Source organism: Spermophilus citellus (assembly GCF_964194105.1).
Source record: "Spermophilus citellus genome assembly, chromosome: 6".
Lineage (NCBI taxonomy): Eukaryota > Metazoa > Chordata > Mammalia > Rodentia > Sciuridae > Spermophilus > Spermophilus citellus.
In genome coordinates, this window is record NC_138187.1 from 84,234,891 (window position 1) to 84,254,409 (window position 19,519).

Sequence of the window (19,519 nt, forward strand, 5' to 3'; positions counted from 1 at the left end):
GAAGTCTACAGTAGATATTGGAGGGATACTTAGGCCAGCAGGAAAGATCTTCTCTATAAGCTTCATTTTTTTGAGTTAAAACTATGCCAGGGGATGGAGTTGTAGCTCAGATAGAGCACTCACCTAGCATGCATGAGGCACTGGGTTCAATCCTCAGCACCACATAAAAATAAAATAAAGGTATTGTGTCCACCTACAACTAAAAAGTAAACGTTTTTAAAAAAACCCACAGCTCTATGCCAGATCCTTGGTTGAAAGAGATAGTCTGCCTCTGGGTGATTTACAGGCTAGTAAAGCAGACAGAAAAGAAAATAGATGATTAAAATGCATCACTATAAGTATAATGTAATAATATGAATAAATTTAGGATATTGTGTGTATAGTTTAACAAAGACATTTAATCTAGTCTTGCAATATCAAGAAAGTTTTCTTGAATGAAGTACTATTTTAGAGACCTACGTCTTACAGAGAGAGAAACCTTTTTAAAAAATTTGTTCTAATTAGTTGTACATGATAATATAATGCATTTTAATACATCATACTTATACATGGAGTATAACTTCTCATTCTTCTATTTATACATGGTGTAGAATCACACTGGTCATGTAATCATATATGTATATAGGGTAATAATGTCTGACCCATTCTACTATCCTTCCTACACCCACATGCCCTCCCCTCCCTTCATTTCCATCTGCCAAATCCAAAGTACCTCTATTCTTCCCTAATCCCTCCCTCCCACCTTATTGTAAATTAGCATCCATGTATCAGAAAAAACATTCTACCTTTGGTTTTTTGGGATTGGCTTATTTCACTTAGCATGATATTCTCCAGCTCTATCCATTTACCTGCAAATGCAGTAATTTTCTTTATCCATTCACCTGTTGAAGGGCATCTAGGCTGGTTCCATAATGTAGCTATTGTGAATTGACTACTATAAACATTGATGTGGCTGCATCACTTTAGTATACTGATTTTAAGTCCTTTGGGTATAAACTGAGGAGTGGGATAACTGGATGAAATGGTGGTTCCATTCCCAGTGCTTTCTATAATGGTTGCACCAATTTGCAGTCCTACCAGCAGTGTACAAGTGTACCTTTTCCCCTACATCTTAGGCAACATTTATTGTTACTTGTATTCTTGATAATTGCCAATCTGACTGAAGTGAGATGAAATCTTAGAGTAGTTTTGATTTGTATTTTGACAGAGGAATCTTTTGAATAGGTAGTTACATTTTAAGGTTGATGAGGTAGGTAAAACTAGATTATAAGGAGCCCTGAGTGCTATGCTAAGAAGCTTGAATTTTTTTTCCTTTAAATATTTATTTTTTTAGTTGTAGTTGGACACAATACCTTTATTTTATTTATTTTTATGTGGTGCTGAGAATCAAACCAGGGCCTCACATGTGCTAGGTGAATGTTCTACCATTGGGCAACAACCCAGCTCCTGAATATTTTTCTTAATTTCATCAAATAGCTATTGAAGGATTTTAAGTAAATGGATGTATATGGTCAGATTTAGATTTTTAGTAAGATTGGCGTGGAGGAGATGACTGAGTTATATACCAAGTCCTGAGGTAGGGAGAACAGTCAAAAGACTGTTGTAAAAACCTATGGAGAGGGGCTGGGGTTGTGGCTCAGTGGTAGAGCGCTCACCTAGAGCCTGTGAGGCCCTGGGTTCAATCCTCAGCACCACATAAAAATAAATAAATAAAACAAAGGTATTGTGTCCAACTACAACTAAAAAATAAATATCTTAAAAAAAAAAAAACCTATGGAGAAAACAGCATACAGAGGAACATTGTAGGGATAGGGAATGATAATTAGCTAATGAAAAGCTTTTGGAAGTAGAACTGATAAAACTTGGGGTGAGGAAAAAGAAAGTGCCCCATGATAAGATCCATGATTCTGCCATAGGCATTTGAGTGAGTGATGGTACCAGTCATTGAGATAAAAGAACATAGGAGAGGGAACAGATGGAAGTGTTTGGTTTGAAGTCTTATAGGATAATCTAAAATGTATTCATATTTATTTGAGAACACATACTTATAACCTTTTGCCTAATGGTAAAATTGGTCTGGTGTGTATATGTACATTGGAGAAAATGGTTTTAAATCAATTTTACAGATTGAAACTAATCTAGATTTAACATTATATCACATGTATAAATGATAAGTTAAATGGCACATTATATTTTGTCCAAAGAATATACAGGGCATGGTTAATTATCTACAGCCCTATTAAACACAGAATTGTTTTCTGTTTCCAAACAAGACAGTTTGAAAGTTTCAACCCACAAATTATGATATAGAGATACTAGTATTGGAGCTTAGCTATAATTAACATATACTAGGGAGCAAGAGAAACAGTTACGAAACTTGGTATACCCATGGTTGAATTTAATAAATAGCAAAAATTTGTTTCAGTGATGGCTTCACATTGGATAAGTAGGATATGGAGAGGTTGTGTTTTTGATAGTTCATTCATTTATTCATGTATTGTTAAATATTAATTGCATGCCTACCAGGCACTATTTTACATGCAAGGTATACAACAATAAAAATGACAGAGCCCTTACCTTCCTTGAGCTTACATACACAGCTGTCTTTTCAAAACTTAAAACTTGCAAGCATCCCAGTCCACAACAGCTACTTGCAGCCTGTCAGTGGTTTCTCTTCTGCTTCAAACCCAGAAACCAGAAAAGCATTCTGTATTGCCCAGCCCCTCCCTGCTTCTTCAGTCATGCCGCTACACATTGGAACCACACTGGCCTTGTATGAATTCCTATGCCCTGTCTTGCTCTTTTTCTTCTTGAAGACTTTCTTCTTGCTATTCTCTGCTGTATATACTCTTCCTGTGGTTTATGAGGCTTTCTCCCCCCGCCCCCCCTTTGTGGTGCTGGGGATTGAACACAGGGCATTGTTCATACGAGGCATTTATCTACCAACTGAGCTATATCCCTAGCTATATCCCCACTTATGAGCCTTTTGACATCCTTCAAATTCTAGCCTAAGTGTTACATTCTCCAAGAGCCTTTCTCTAGCCCACCCCTAGCTAAAGTAGGTTTCCTTTTATTCTCCATCTTTATACCTTGCTATTTTCCTTCATAACACTGATTACAATTATTATTGTGAAGTTGAATAGTCAATTTATGTGTTGACTTGTTTATTCTGTCTTCTTCCACTAGACCGTTAAAGTTCTTGAAGGTAGGAATCATGTCTGTCTTGTTCATTATTGAGTTTCTAGCACAAAGCATAGTAAGTGTCAAATAAAATGTTTTCTGGATTGTCTATTGAGTAGAGGTCCGAGTGGATGTAAAACAACCCATAATGCTCAGATTAGATCCTCAAACCAAAAAATTATCTAAAATAAGTGTGGAAGTTGGCAACTCTGAAGAGGATAGTGATTGAATAGATGTGTGTTTTTAATTCATTCCTCTGAGCTGATCCTGAGCAACTCTACACAAATTATAAAACCCTGGGGACTTTTTGTTTTCTTGTCTGTAGAGATATGTCAGGTTTATCTGTTATAACATTGGATGGCACAAGCTCTGAGAGGGATTTATTTTTAGTTTTGCATGGAACTGTCAGAGCAGAGTTGCCCCTTTATCTATCTATCTATCTATCTATCTATCTATCTATCTATCTATCTATCTATATTTTTATATCCGAAATGTGTTTATTGGGATGTTTTCCCACTCATCTTGATTCAGGCTGCTTTTAGTGCTGCTTCCTCCTGAAGGAACATCCTTCTGTAAGCCTTGCTTTTCTTCCCGTAGGCTGGCAGAGGACAGTGGAGCAGCCAACACACAAAACTACTGTTTGTGCATGGCTAAAAACTGTGGTGATTTTGTAGCATCCTGGGCATTTCACATCCATGAAATAGGAGTTGGGGCTCTGCACCAGGCGCTTCTTCTTGTGTTTCCGCTTCTCCTCTTCCGGAGAGGGATGAAGGAGATCCTTTTCAAGAGGCCTGTTCTCGTGGGGAGGTCGTCACCGCTGGACTTTATCTATATTTTTAACACTTGTTATTTTTTAGTTGTAGATGGACACAATATCTTTATTTTATTTATTTATTTTTATGTGGTGCTGAGGATCCAACCCAGTGCCTCAAACTTGCTAGGCAAGTGCTCCACCACTGAGCAACAACCCCAGCCCTAGCACTTAATTTTATTCACTTACATTCTAGCCTTGGTTTCCTTAGAGTTTATAACAGTCTGGCAGAGTTACAAAATTATATTTGTAGCAACATTCTCTGAATGTTTTCTTAGATAAGGCCTAATGCCAACTGGTCATAGACTAATTTATTTAAAAATTATTAGTAGTGTAACAGTGTGTTTAGACATTCATAGAAATCCTGGTGATTTTTGTTGTTGGGGTTTTTTTCCCCCCTTTTCTAACTCTTTATCCTGAAATGTCACTGAGAATAGAACAAATAAAGAAATCTCAGAATGAAAGTGTTTTGATTAATTTGAAAATTTTATTTTAGGAGCAAATGATGAGAAAGAAACAAGCAATGCATCTTGATGCAAGATATGTCACAATGGTGGAGAATGCATATTACTATTGTAACCCACCTCCAGCTGAAAAGACTGTGAAAAAGAAACGACCTCCTCTCCAGGAATATGTCCGGAAACTTTTGTACAAGGATCTCTCTAAGGTTACCACTGAGAAGGTAATTTTTTTCCCTCCAGTGCTGGGATTCTAAACCAGGGCCTCATAGATGCTAGGAGAGTACTCTACCACTGAGCTACATCTCTGACTTCTAGAGAAGGTAAATCATAATCGAATTAGCTACCTATTAATAGTTAACTTGTGATTTGTGATTGTGCTAAACTTATGTAAATTCCAGGAGTGGTAGGGATAGATCCCAGGTTCCATTATGATTGATTTTGTACAAGCCATCATAAGAAGATTTGTTTCATATGGTGATACATAATACTTGTGACACTTTTTGTTTTCAAACTTATAGCCAATTCTTGCTTTACACTTTTTATACAGTAAATTTTTATTTATTTTTTATTTATTTTTTTACATTTGAATCAAATGGGGTATAATTTCTCATTTTTCTGATTGTACAGGTTGCAGAATCATATTGGTCATACAGTCACCTATATACATACAGCAATAATAATGTCTATTTTATTCTGCTGCCCTTCCTATGTAAATTTTTATTCTAATTAAAACAGTAACTTCTAAATTTAGTTTCGATGCCATAAATACATTTGAAGCTGTTTATTTTGTTTGATTGTTTATTGATTTTGCAGTACTAGGGATCAAATCTAGGGCCTTACATGTGCTAGGCAAGTGCTCTACCTCTGAGCCATGTCCTTAGCCTTTAACTCTGGTATTTTATAATAAATTTGCTTTTAACATTGTGCGTTAGTTCATGGGCTCTCAACCTTCAATGATCTTTAAGAAGCCTATGATCACTATGAAATTTCATAATTTTGATTGTCTGAATATCTGTATTTTTCTGGAGAAAGGGTGTATAAGCTTTCTTTAGATTCTCTGTAAGGAATAATTTCCATAAAAGGTTAAGAACTACTGGCTTTAGCTATTTAGTTATTGTTACCTTGTGGAAACTTCACTTTTAAGATGTTGAGCTGAACATTTCTTGGTTAACTCTGTGATATAATACAGTTCAGAACCATGTTTCCTTTTTGGATAGAAGGTGATAAGGAGTAATAGTGCAGCTTTGAAAATAGAAGCCATTTTCCAGAATCATATGCAGTAGTTTATGACAATTTTAGAATTGGCTAAGTCTTGTGTGGTGGTGCATACTTGTAATCCCAGCATCTGGGGAGGCTGAGATGGAGGATCACAAATTCAAAGTCAGCCTCAGCAATTTAGTAAGGCCCTAAGCAACTTAGCAAGACTCTGTTTCAGAATAAAAAAGATGGGGGGATATGGCTCCGTGGTAAAGCAAGAATTGGCTAAAAGTTTGAAAAGTATTGAGTACTTACGTGAGGACTTTGACATTTCCAGTGAAGGTGATATGAGAAACATGTTTGGTGATTGTAGAGATTATATAGACATGAAAGGAATATTTTGCAATCTGCTAATAGTATCAAAAAGAAAGAATATGAATAGAAGTACAGTTCATAATTATCTTCATTAATAATAGAAGTTTTGAAAAAGTAAAATTAGCATGTATAATGGGGCCTTTATAATGTGCAAAATACTTTTACTGTGTACTTCACATGTTTTAGGTTGTTTAATCCTTACTATAAATTGAAGTGTAAGTACTTTATCATTTCTCATTTTACAGAAGAGAAAACTAAGGTTGTTGTGCGGTGTGTTAGTCTGCTTTGTGTCAGTTTGACCAAAATACCTAACAAATATAACTTACAAGAGGAAAAGTTTATTCAGAGATCTTAGTCCATTGACAGCCAAGTTCATAGCATGCCTCTAGTGACTCACTCCTCCAGTCACACTCCACCTGCCTACAATTATCACCCAGTTAATCCATTCAAACATTCAGTGGACTGATTGCAGGCCCAGTTCTCATAATCTGATCATTTCCCCTCACAATATTTATGCATTAATACAAGAGCTTCTGGGGGGAACCTTATATCCAAACCATAACATCTAACATCAGTCTTGTTACAGTAGTCTCCATCTTAAGGGACCTTCTAACTAGTTGACCTTGCATATACTTATTTGTCAGAAATTGATGATTTTTTTTAAAGAAATGAGATTATTTATATCAGGTAATTCACAGAACAGAACATATTATTTTTGGTAAACCTTGGGTATTTCTTTCAATGTCCTGAGTATATGACTCTATACTGTTAGATTGAGTAAAGACCTGGAGGTGTAGCTCTGTGGAAGAGTACCTTTGGGTTAAATCCCCACTTCCACACACACACACACACACACACACACACACACACAAAGAAGAAAAAGAAAGAAAGACTGGAAAGTATAGGAAATTTGGAGGAATTGTAGAAAGATTTAGAGAAAATGAGAATAAATTTTCTCATAATTAGAAAATCTCATTTTTCCTATCTCTAAAGTGAAAAAACTGGTAAAAGCACTATATAAAATATTTCCCATCTCAAAAGTTCTGTTTCTCTGTACAGTAATAATAAAGTACCTGTATTATTTGTTCAGACTATTATACTCTTATTTAATAATTTGAAAAAATTCTCTTCCTTTAGGTTTTGAGACAGATGCGAAAGTTGCCCTGGCAGGACCAAGAAGTGAAAGACTATGTTATTTGTTGTATGATAAACATCTGGAATGTGAAATATAATAGTATTCACTGTGTAGCCAACCTCTTAGCAGGACTAGTGCTCTACCAAGAAGATGTTGGGATCCACGTTGTGGATGGAGTTTTAGAAGATATTCGATTGGGAATGGAGGTAACAAGGACTTCTTTAAAGTCACCAAATTGGAGTTTGTGGAGAATCTAAACAATCTTTGAATCATATTATTGAAAAATAATAGTCATTTACTTCTACCTCTTTGGAGTCAATGATTTATTGTGTTTTTTTTAAAATTTATCTATTTATTTTTATTTTCTTTTTTATTCATCTGTATTGATACACATGTTCATTCCCTAATCCTAATCCTAGACCTACCCATCATGTACTCCTACCCCTAAAACTATCACAAAGTACAAAAGCCCTTGCATGTATAAATCATGGGCATTTATGTGAAAAGCATAGATATTTTGGCAGGTACATTTGTATTCTCACATGTATCATATATATAAATATATTTTCTTTTTTTACATTAATTTTTGTATACTAAATTATACATGATGGTAGAATGCATTTTGACGCATCATACATAAATGAACTATTCTTTTGGTTGCACATGATGTAGAATTATAAAGGTCATGTAATCATATATGCACATAGGGTAATAATGTCTCATTTATTCCACTATCATTCCTACCACCTACCCTCTCCCCTCCCTTTACTCTCTTCTGTCTAATCCACAGTACCTCTATGAGATTTTTCTTTTTAACTCTTTGTTTTTTAGTTGTAGATGGACACGATGCCTTTATTTTATTTGTTTATTTTTTTATGTGGTGCCAGGGTTTAAACCTAACGCCTCATGTGTGCTAGGCAAGCACTCAACCATTGAGCCACATCCCCGGTCCCTGTTGATGAACCTTTTTATTTTTATTTATTTATATGTGGTGCTGAGAATTGAATGCAGTGCCTCACACATGCTAGGCAAGCTTTCTACCAGTGAGTCATAACCCCAGCCCATGATTTATTGTTAATAAGCCCTGGTGAATCAGATTTTCTGCTGTTATATCAGGCTAGCACTGAAGTGGTTTAACTATTTTTCTAAAGCTCTTGTTAAAATTATTTTGGCAGGCTGTATTAGGTGTTTATTATTTCTGGGTCACTTTTGAGACTTAACTTATAGGATTCTGTGAACTTACTAATTAGAAAAAGTTGATAATCATTTTATAAGAATTTTCTGTAAATACTTTCCTCTTACTTAAAGGAAACCTTAGGCATATTGTTTACTTCATAGATTACAAAGAAAATAGGTGATGGGGGTTAATAGGGAGAATTGCATTTTAACTTTAAAAACAATTCATTTAATGATAGCTTAATAATTTAATATCTAATATTCTTTTTATTAAAAACATGCCATTTCCTAGGAACAGTAAAAGGACCCTAACAGTGACCATGTTATTAGAAAGGAGTAAAGAAACCATTGTTGTCTCACTGTTCAGTGTTTTTTCAACAGTTGATAGATATTGTTAAATTAGAGAATTTGCCCATTCAAATATTTTATTACATGGAAAAAAATTGTGGTTTTTTTTGTTTTGTTTTTTAGGTTAATCAACCTAAGTTTAACCAGAGACGTATCAGCAGCGCCAAGTTCTTAGGGGAACTTTATAATTACCGAATGGTGGAATCAGCAGTTATTTTCAGAACACTTTATTCTTTTACTTCATTTGGTGTTAACCCTGATGGTTCTCCAAGTTCACTGGACCCCCCTGAGCATCTTTTCAGAATTAGACTAGTATGCACTATTTTGGATACCTGTGGCCAGTACTTTGACAGAGGTTCCAGTAAACGAAAACTTGATTGCTTCCTTGTGTATTTTCAGGTACAAAGGCAGAATATGCATTTTGGCACATTGCCTGAGTTCCAAAACATTATTGAAGAAATACTATAGTATTTGTATAAAATGTGTTCATATTTAGGTTATTTTTATTATTCATATAAGAATGTTTTTAGAGGCTTAAATTTGTTATTCTATTAACATTGTAATTGCTTATAGCTTTTATGTTTGATTAATTTGGAGAATTGTTTTGATGTAGTTTATGAACTTGGTATAGTAATTTATGGATTATGGTATCTAATAACAGTAATTTATTAGTTAAGTTACTTGTGATTTATATGCAGTTTATAATGTTCTTATGTTCTGATTTATGTCCAAAATTATTCTCTCTCTTTTTAAAATATTTTTAGTTGTAGATGGACACAATACCTTTATTTTGTTTATTTAGTTTTTTTATGTGGCGCTGGGGATCGAACCCAGTGCCTCATTCATATTAGGCAAGCACTCTACACTGAGCCACAATCCAGCCCCAAAATTATTGTTTCTAAAAGATTCTGTTTTCTTTTGGAGAAAGAAAACCTTATTACTTTGGGGGAAAATATTAGTCTTAACACAGAAAGAAATTTTTGTTTATATATTAGTAAATTCTTGGGTTGTAGTTCCCATATCTTAATTTTAGTTTATTATATATAAGCAGTATAAATTAAATTCAGTACAAGTACAGAGACAGTCCTATAAAGTTTATATCTCACAAGTTAACTTGTGGGTTGATTGGTTGGAGCCTATTCACTGTTTACCATAAGATACTGACTAGGTTGCACAGCTCATTATCAAGTTCTTAAGATATTACTGAATGAAATACCAGTAATATCAAACAATTTTATATAATCATTAATTGTTAGTAATTTCATTTTACCCACTGATAAAGAAAATAGATTTAATATTAGAACTTGAGGTATCAAAAACATATCCACATAGAGACTGGTATTAAGTTGAGGATAAACACTCAGGAAATTGCAGTTTGTTACTTTTCTCTTACCATTATGTCTTTCCAGTATAGTACAGTTTGTTACTACTCCTTTATTTTCTGAATTGATGAGTTAAAAATGGGGAAAGATAAATGAGTTGGGGATCAGATTCCCTGCTGTATGTAAGGACTGTCTTAGCTGGAGACTATTCATTAGAAACTAGAGTATTGCTACAAAATAGCAGCTATAACTATCAGCATCCAAAGTAGAATCTTTTTCATAACAGTCTTCATTTGGATTCTACCACCCTGGGCTGAGAGAAAAGAGGTATCCAGAAATACCAAGGAACAAAAAGGGGAAAAATTCTTTTCCAAAGTGATTATCACACAGTATATCTCTATATAGAGATATACCAAGGAAATGGGAGTCAGGAGTGGGTGAGGCTGGGGAGATAACGTCATTGTATTCTGCCTAGAATACAAGAGAATAAAGTTCAGATGACCAGCTAGAAGGATCATCTTGTGCTTCTCAACTTCAGTGTGCATGCACATCACCTAGGGAGATTGCTATGATGCAGATGTTTATTTAATCTGTTGAGGGTTGGGGTCTAAGATTCTCCATTTCTAACAAGCTCCCAGTTAGGTTCACACTTTGAGTGGCCCTAGAACAAATTGGAGAGAAAAAATGAAGTACCTGGAGGAATACCTGTTAATACACTAATAAATTCTTAGATTGGGCTTTCAGTTAATCTGAAAGTTTAGGAATTAAAACAAAAACAATATAGAACAAGAGAATCAATCTAGAAGGAAATAGGGAAAATAACTACACAGTGCCATATATATAGGAGATGTGTATATGGCACTGTGTAGTTGATGATTACTGATTTTTATATAATTAAAAAATAATATCCACAGCTATTTTATTTTTTATTTATTTTTATGGAGCTGAGTATTGAACCCAGGGCCTTGTGCATGCAAGGCAAGCAGTGTACCAACTGAGCTATATCCCCAACCCTACTTTTAATTAACCTTTTTAAAAATCAAAGTAATAGTATAGAGAAAATAATGAGAATTTATCAGAACTGTGGCTTTGAATCTCATTGTTTTTATAATATTAAATATGTAAGCTGGGGTATCAGCGTAGAGTTTACACCTTGATTTCAGAGTATCTGAAATTTCTACTTGGCATTTTATTTATAATTTTCCTATGGCAGTTATAATAAAAAGATAAAATTTAAATAAAGTCACTAAGTGGCTCAAAATCTATACAAGTAGAAATAATTGGACCATGCTATCGGCCATTACTAAAAATAGTAGGCTTTTTATACAATCTTTCAGCTTAGTTATTCTAATTAGGTAACATCACAATATAAATTTATTATTTTAAAATATTTTTTGTTATTTCTTATAGCTAATTTTTTTTTCATTTGTTATCAGCGTTATGTTTGGTGGAAGAAAAGTTTGGAGGTTTGGACAAAAGACCATCCATTTCCTATTGATATAGATTACATGATCAGTGATACATTAGAACTGCTAAGACCAAAGATCAAACTCTGTAATTCTCTGGAAGAATCTATAAGGCAGGTGCACGACTTGGAACGAGAATTCTTAATAAAACTAGGTAAGCAACTAATTACAGAGGAAAAAAGAAGGTAATTTTGGAAAATTGTTTCTAGAATTTGCCTTGTAATGTTACCATAGTTTTACATTGGTATACTTTCTGTTTTCCATCATGAGTGTTAGCATTAGGTAAAACCTGTGTGGCAACCTTGGTTTCATTAAGTAATCTCAAGCTGGAGTAAAACAGTCGAGTAGTACTTTAAGCAAGTAATGGTAATGGAAAAATACAGTTTTGTCAGCCTCTCTTAATTTTAGAATCTTGATTGCTAATAAAATCTACTTTTTATGAAAGTATCTCTTACATATACAATGTATATTTTCAGCAGGTATTATTTCTAAGAATATGCAGGCTAGAGATTACAGAAGGGAATACCTGTTAAAATTTTGGAACAACTCTACAGAATTTCAGACCTTACTCATTTGTAGATTTGCCTCTGTTTCTAAGGACCAGAGAAAATGTGCCAAGGGTTATCTGTATACTTCTCAGTATCCTTCTGGAACATCTCTGTCTAGGGACTGTAGGAACCAACTAACTTGTCAACAGAGATAACAGGTACAAGGTCTAGTTGTACCATTCTGGTTTGCTTGCTAATAGCTCTTAGCCTACTTTATTGTGGTCCTTTCAAAGAGACACATTTTCAGACTATTATGCTGTTACTTTACTCCCCATTAGCACTTGGTACATTTGCGTCTTATCATTAGGGATCTTTACCTTAACCAGTTACATTAACTGTATAAATTGAGTATGTTGTATGACTAAAGAACTGATTTTCATGGTGAAGGCATTTGTAATTTTTTTCCCCTTTCAAACTATTTTTTTAATATTATATTGAGTTTATTAATAGGATTGCTTTCATCAAAGGTAAGTCCTCTTTTGGAGAATATGATTGTTGTTTTTTGCAGAACTGAGGATTAAACCCAGGGGCACTCTACCATTGAGCAGCATCCTCAGCCCTTTTAAAAAATTTTTATTTTGAGACATGGTCTCTGTAAGTTATGAGTGACAGCTGGCAATCCTTCTGCCTCACATTCCATGGTGTATACTACCATGCCCAGCTTTGATTTCTGTATTTTTCAAGGCACTGCTACTTATCATACAAGTATTGATTTTTCCTACTACTCAAGCCACAAAGGCTTAGGTAATTCTTCTTGGTTTTTTAACCTTGTCCCAAGTTACCTGATTTTTCTTTTCATATTTCTAATTGAGTAAATGATCATTTCAAGCAAAGTATTTACTGATAAGTTGATAAACCTAGTTAATTCATGTACTTTTGTGTGCTTTAAAATTGTTCACTTATAACCTTGTTGCCCAAAACCTTTTCATGATAACTCTGTGTATAGGGGCATGAGTAAATATTAGTGTGATATTCAGTTTGGTGGTGGTAAGGAGAACAGTATGCTTGCCTTTGTAGATTTGGGCTGCTTAGGAGGAGTCTGGAGAGGGAAAGATAAGTTATCATTTATGAGTGAAACTAAAGATAGTGGCAGCTACAGTTAGTGTGCTTCCAAGTCATCTCCATTTCCTCCTGATTTTAAGAGTCTAAATATCAGGAAGATGTGTGTAGAAATTTATAAATTAATTTTCTATTGAAAAACTATAAGATAATATAGTGTTTCTCATTGGTAGCACTTGCAAATTTATTGTCTCATTTTATGGTATCCAATGCTAACAGTACAGTTAATAGGAAAACACTAAAAGCATTCCTTTATTTATTTATTTATTTGGTATGGGGGGTTGAACTCAGAGGCACTTAACCACTGAGCACATCCTTAGCCTTTTTTATATTTATATAGAGACAAGGTCTTGCCAAGTTGCTGGTGCTGGCTTTGAACTTGTGATCCTCCTGCCTCAGCCTCCTAAGCCACTGAGATTATAGGCATGCACCACCATGCCCGGCTTTTATTTTACTTAAAAAAAAATTTTTTTTTTTTTGATACCAGAGTTGAACCCAGGGTGCTTAACCACTAAACCACATCCCCAGCCCTTTTTATTTTTTATTTTGAAACAGGATCTCACTAGGTTGCTTACAGTCTAAGTTGCTGAAGCTGGCCTTGAACCTGTGATCCTCCTGCCCCAGCCTCCCGAGCCACTGGGATTACAGGCATGTGCCACCATGCCTGGCAGAATCTTCCTTTACATTTAAAAAAAAAATCATTTTAAATATTATTACAAATAATAAATGTTCATGACAGTAATTTTGAAAAATACCAAGACAGCAAAAATAACCAATATTTCATATAGAAAGCTGATCATGTGTCAATATTTTCATGTATTTTTAAAAAATTTTTTATGTGTATTTGCAGTTTTATAACTGGATTGTTTCTACTTAATATATTATGACATTTTTTCCAGCATTAAATATTCTTTTAAGTCTTTGTTTTCTCATATGCTGTATTCCTTTCTTTAAATGTGCCATAATTATTTAACCCTGTTGTTTCTTAGGTTGTTGCCAGTTTTGTATCACTATAAGTTAACAAATTAATGTTGGTTTTGAGTGTGCCTCTGATTTCCTCAGGATAGATAAATACACTGAGACATTAACTTAAGAACAAAACTAAAATGACTATTATACAGCTTAGCAAATGCAAACTGTAATACTAATAGATTGTTTTGAAACTAAATTGCTGTGCAAATGAATATTTATGAGAAATAGCATATATTTTCCTTACAAATTGGAAGTCTGTCAAAACAAAACCACATATATATTCCAGTTTTCCTTATGATGCGTTATAAGTTAAACATAACAAAGGTGTAATAATGTTTCACATTGTGTGAATTTATTACCGCTTTGATGTTTTTACTGAGAATGCTTATGTTTACTTGCATCATTTGCCTTTGATAACTGACAGTTCAATATTTTGCTTTATAAAGTCCAAATAAACACATCACTAATGAAATCTATTATTTGTGTCTATGAAAACTAATAAGTGATGAGATAAAGTGTTTAAATGAATGGAATCTCAATTGGAGATACTTTTTTTCTCAGTATTATTGCCCTATTGAAATAGACCTCTGAGCTCCATCTATCTTTTAATTTTTTTTCTTTCTAAACTGAACATAAATACTTTGGTTACTTTGTACTTCCATATTTTTGTCAGTTTCTTAGATAATTTCTAAGAAACTGGAATTAAGTTTTTACTTTTATTGATTAGCTTGGTTATTCAAACTATGGCATCAGTCTTTATAAAAGAGAGGGGTTAAATCACATTATCATTAAAATTTCCTCCTGCTCTAGTCCTTTAAGATTGTGAATAAGCAAGTATTCACTAAATTCCTACTGTGTACTTATCAGTATATGGCCTCAGTTAAGTTTTGAATATATAAAACAAGTTATTTGTCCTCAAAGGTCTTATCTGATATGACATTTGTGAAATCCTTAAGAAAAACATTTTATGTTATCAAATGTAATGTGTTTACAATAGGTGCTTTTAGGAGCAAGTATGAGAAAAAGTAATATGTTGAAGTACTCAGTGATAGTTTATACAGGAGGGAAAACTTAACACTGAACCTGAAGAATGGATGGGATTTGAAAGCACATAATAATGGTTTTCTCTACTGAGAAGGCTGTTGGATAGCAAGATCTTAAGGCAGTACAGACAGGAAGAGCCGAATATAGGAGAAGGCTAAGGAAGGAGTAGTGGGAAATAATTGGACGAGGGCATAGTATATGCATCTTGAAAGTAGGATAGGTTGAAATTCTGGCAAGAAATGAACATGCAGTGAGATGTGGTGTGGACATGAGGAGGTGGAAGTGCATTCAGGCCAGGAAGTTCCCTGAGGGAGAAAATGTTACTGAAGAAAAATATTAAGCTATGTGGTGACAAACTGCTATGTCTTTTTGCCTTGTTCCCTGTCTTAATTTGCCAACATTCAGAGAATCAAATGTAATTTCTCCATTCAAGTAACATGATTTTATTATGTCTTTGAGGTTTTAGAGACTCTTGAGATGTCATTTGGTAGAGTGTGGGTATATCATTTAAGTCTGAGACTGAACCTTAAATGGACTGCTTTTTGTCTTTGTCTGAGATGAGATTAGACAGGGCGATCTACAAGTATTGACACTTAGAAAAGGAAAAAAAGAGCATACACACATACATGTTATTTTCCTTTCTGCTAATGGTTAAGAAATGTTATCAGTGGTCCTTTGTTGAAACGTAAGTCTAAACATTTAGTTTTCTTAATGTTTCTTGGAATAGTTTTCAGTTCTGATCTTTTACCATTGTTCTGAGAAAATGCCTTTTTAAATTATGTTTTTCCATTTTCTCGTTATTTCAAGGCCTTGTAAATGACAAAGAATCGAAAGATTCTATTACGGAAGGGGAAAATCTTGAAGAAGATGAGGAAGAAGAAGAAGGAGGAGCTGAAACAGAAGAACAATCTGGAAATGAAAGTGAAGTAAATGAACCAGAAGAAGAGGTGATGACTTTTATTTATAGCAAATAGGTATATTTGTATAAGAGTATTTTGATTATATGAGCCAAGATTTTATTTAATACATAAAATAAGATCCCCTCCCCCAGTTTCATTAGAGTAAATATAAATAGAATTTCTGTTATAAAACCCTTTGGTTTTATAAGAGTTTTTGAAGAAACGAATAAAAGACCATTCATTGCATTTTTATATATATATATTTTTTGTTATAGTTGAACACAACACCTTTATTTTATTTATTTATTTTTATGTGGTGCTGAGTATTGAACTCAGGGCCTTACATGTACTAGGCGAGCATTTTACTGCTGAGCCACAACCCCAGTCCCATTCATTACATTTTTATTCAATTAGCAATTCAAAGAAAAATGTTTGCTCTGTGTATTTTTATTTTATTTTATTTTATTTATTTTTATTTTATTTTTTTTAAGAGAGTGAGAGAGGAGAGAGAGAGAGAGAGAGAGAATTTTTTTTTTAATATTTATTTTTTAGTTCTCGGTGGACACAACATCTTTGTTGGTATGTGGTGCTGAGGATCGAACCCGGGTCGCACGCATGCCAGGCGAGCGTGCTACCGCTTGAGCCACATCCCCAGCCCCATGTTCTGTGTATTTTTAATTTCATTGTTTTATAGTCTTAGAAACAAATTACTGGCTAGATGTTAATAAACATTGCTTTATTTTTCCCAGCTCCAGTGGGAAATTCATTGTGTACTGTAATAATTTACATGCCCTTTTTGTTTTTATAACTCTGTTAGGTCAAATTGCTCTTCCTTCTATTTTTGACATTTTCATATGGTTCAACCTGATAGTTTATTACATTTTTCTTCCAAACTTGCTTAAATTGAAAAGTTACATCCATAATAAAAGGATATTTGGGATTTGTTTCATAATCTAGAGGTGGATTAGGGAATGATTAGGAGTATATGAAGAAAAAAAAATGACCATGAGCTAATAATTGTTCAGTGCATAATAGGTAAGTAGGGATTTATTGTACTATTTTCTCTACCTTTATATGTTTAAATTATAAAATTAAAAAGTAAAAAGTTTAAACAAAGTAAGATAAATAAGGATAGGAATAGAATACTAATGAAAGTAAAATTTAAACCAGAAAATTAGCATTTGTTTACTGGTTTTCATATAAATGTAAGTTTATATAAATCATTATGATTTAGTGTGTATGATTTTTTTTTTGGTGTTCCTTGGGTGCTTTAAAGTATTTAGGGATAGTGTGATAATTCATAAGAATGATTTTTGTTAAATATTAAAACACAATTTATAGTCAGTATTTAAGTGTTTTGGGAAATCAAATTAAAGTTGTCAAGTTTTGTTTGAATAAAAAATGAAAATATTTAGAGAATGTGCATTTAATTTTTAAAAGAATATTATTTATAGCATTCATACAGTCATAAAGTGGATTTTTTAAAATTCCATTTAGAATTAAAGAAAAAGACCCAGTAGTTTAAGATAATTAAAATTTTTACACAGTAAGAAGTAAAAATTCATAAGGCTCTTTTTCTTTGGCTCTTAAAGTTTTTATTTTTATTTATTTATTTTTTTTTTAAAGAGAGTGAGAGAGGAGAGAGAGAGAGAGAGAGAGAGAGAGAGAGAGAATTTTTAATATTTATTTATTTTTTTAGTTCTCGGCGGACACAACATCTTTGTTGGTATGTGGTACTGAGGATCGAACCCAGGCCGCACGCATGCCAGGCGAGCGTGCTACCGCTTGAGCCACATCCCCAGCCCCTCTTAAAGTTTTTATAACAGTTGTGAACATATAATCTGATTCTGCTGCATAACAAACCGCTTTGCTGTTAGTTAAAAATGAATGATTATAACTGGGCTTGGTGGCACATGCCTGTAATCCCTGGGACTAGAAGGTTGCAAGTTCAAGGCCAGTCTGGGTGATTTAGCAAGCCCTGGTTTCAAAATAAAAAATAAAAAAGGTTAGGGATATAGCTCCATGGTAGAGCATCCCTGGTTTCAGTTTTCAGTATTGGGAATGGGGAGGGGGAAAGAAGATTGTGAAAAATCAGTATGAACAATAATTTTTTTTTAAAGTAACTGGCAACTATTTGCAGGCAGTGGAAATGCACTTTTGTACTTATATTATTTGTTGCCATTTTCTTTTTCCAACCTTAGAACACCTTTAAAGTAGATAAAAACAAATTAATAAAAATGTAGAACTGGAATATGTTTCTATAATTGGTTTCAGGTTAATAGATGGGTATTGATTTTTCTTCAAAATGAGATTGTCATAAAAACATTCAGTATGGGGTGGGGTTGTGGCTCAGTGGTAGAGTGCCACTCATGTGAGGCACTAGGTTTGATCCTCAGCACCACATAAAAATGAAATAAAGATATTAAAAAAATTCAGTAATACAATTTAAATTAGATTAAGTATTTTATAATGACAAAGGAAAATAAGAAAGTATTTTCCTTTTATATTTCCAGATTAATCAAACTCATGATTGTCTTTGGGTTTTGCTGCTCTACTAATTATATAAATGGATCTAATAAATAAATCCAACATCTTCAGTAAATGTGACATTAAAGAGGACTAATTTTCATACAGATTTCTTATTTAAAAAGTTGTGAGGGATTATATTTTCCCTCTAAATACATCTTCTCATTTCCAAACTTGGACTTTTATTATTTTGACAGTTTTGTCATTTAAACTATTAAATTTCCAGTTGAAGAGTAAATATTATACAAGAGTATATGTGTGTTTGCTAAGGAGAAATGAAAGCAAAAGGTTCAGTTGGAGGATCCACATGCCTACGTTTGGAAGGAGAGAAAAGTGTGGCTTACTTTGAGAGGACAATAGAATAGAATTACCTTCAAAAAAAGTTTTTTGGGTGAAAGGGTACTGTGTTTGTGTATGTTTTTGAAGTGTTTTTATTTTAAGAACTTTTAAGAATTTCTGAATGTCTATAGTAAGTAATAATATACTGTTTAATAATATATAAGTCAAATGTCACATACATTAAAAGTATTACAAAGTATTACAGTTGTTTTAGGAATTATTTCTTAGTTATCTTGGCATAATCTTAATTTCTGAGTTTAGTATGGTAGGTTTTGTTTTTATTGACACACATTTGGACATACTTACGGGGTACAGTATGGTAATTCAGTACCTGAATACAATGTGTAATGATAAAATGAGCATTATTAGCATTATCATCTCCTCAAATATTAATCATTTCTATGGGTTTGGAAGAAAATGTGGTATGTCTACACAATGCAATATTATTCTGACATATAAAAGAACGAAAATGTCATTTACACTACAATGGCTGGAACTGTGGTTGGTATTTGAAAGACAAATACTGTGTGTTTTATTGATTTATGCAAACTAAACCAGTTGGTCTCAGAGAAGAAACAAGTAAGTGGTTGCTAGAGAAAGTGGAGAGGGGGAAGAAGGGAGAAATTAGATAATGTTTTTTTTTTTTTTTTTTTTTTTTTTT

General features: G+C 33.4%; 2 protein-coding genes across 5 annotated transcripts in view; one reads left to right on the forward strand and one right to left on the reverse strand.

Moving 5' to 3' along the window:
• Nucleotides 1-19,519, forward strand: part of UPF2 (UPF2 regulator of nonsense mediated mRNA decay) — a gene marked incomplete at its 3' end in the record, with an annotated part of 114,445 nt that overhangs the window by 71,068 nt on the left and 23,858 nt on the right. For all 4 annotated transcript variants that reach the window (XM_081300465.1, XM_081300466.1, XM_081300468.1 and 1 more), the window contains exons 12-16: nt 4,488-4,673; nt 7,162-7,365; nt 8,807-9,082; nt 11,442-11,625; nt 15,902-16,041. In XM_081300465.1, coding sequence (XP_081156591.1) covers nt 4,488-4,673; nt 7,162-7,365; nt 8,807-9,082; nt 11,442-11,625; nt 15,902-16,041 — 990 coding nt within the window. The remainder of the gene's footprint in view (nt 1-4,487; nt 4,674-7,161; nt 7,366-8,806; nt 9,083-11,441; nt 11,626-15,901; nt 16,042-19,519) is intronic.
• LOC308652433 (small ribosomal subunit protein eS27-like) lies at nt 3,658-4,019 on the reverse strand. The gene has a single exon (XM_081300279.1). It carries the CDS (start codon nt 3,875-3,877, stop codon nt 3,719-3,721), a length of 159 nt encoding a protein of 52 aa, XP_081156405.1. The 5' UTR covers nt 3,878-4,019; the 3' UTR covers nt 3,658-3,718.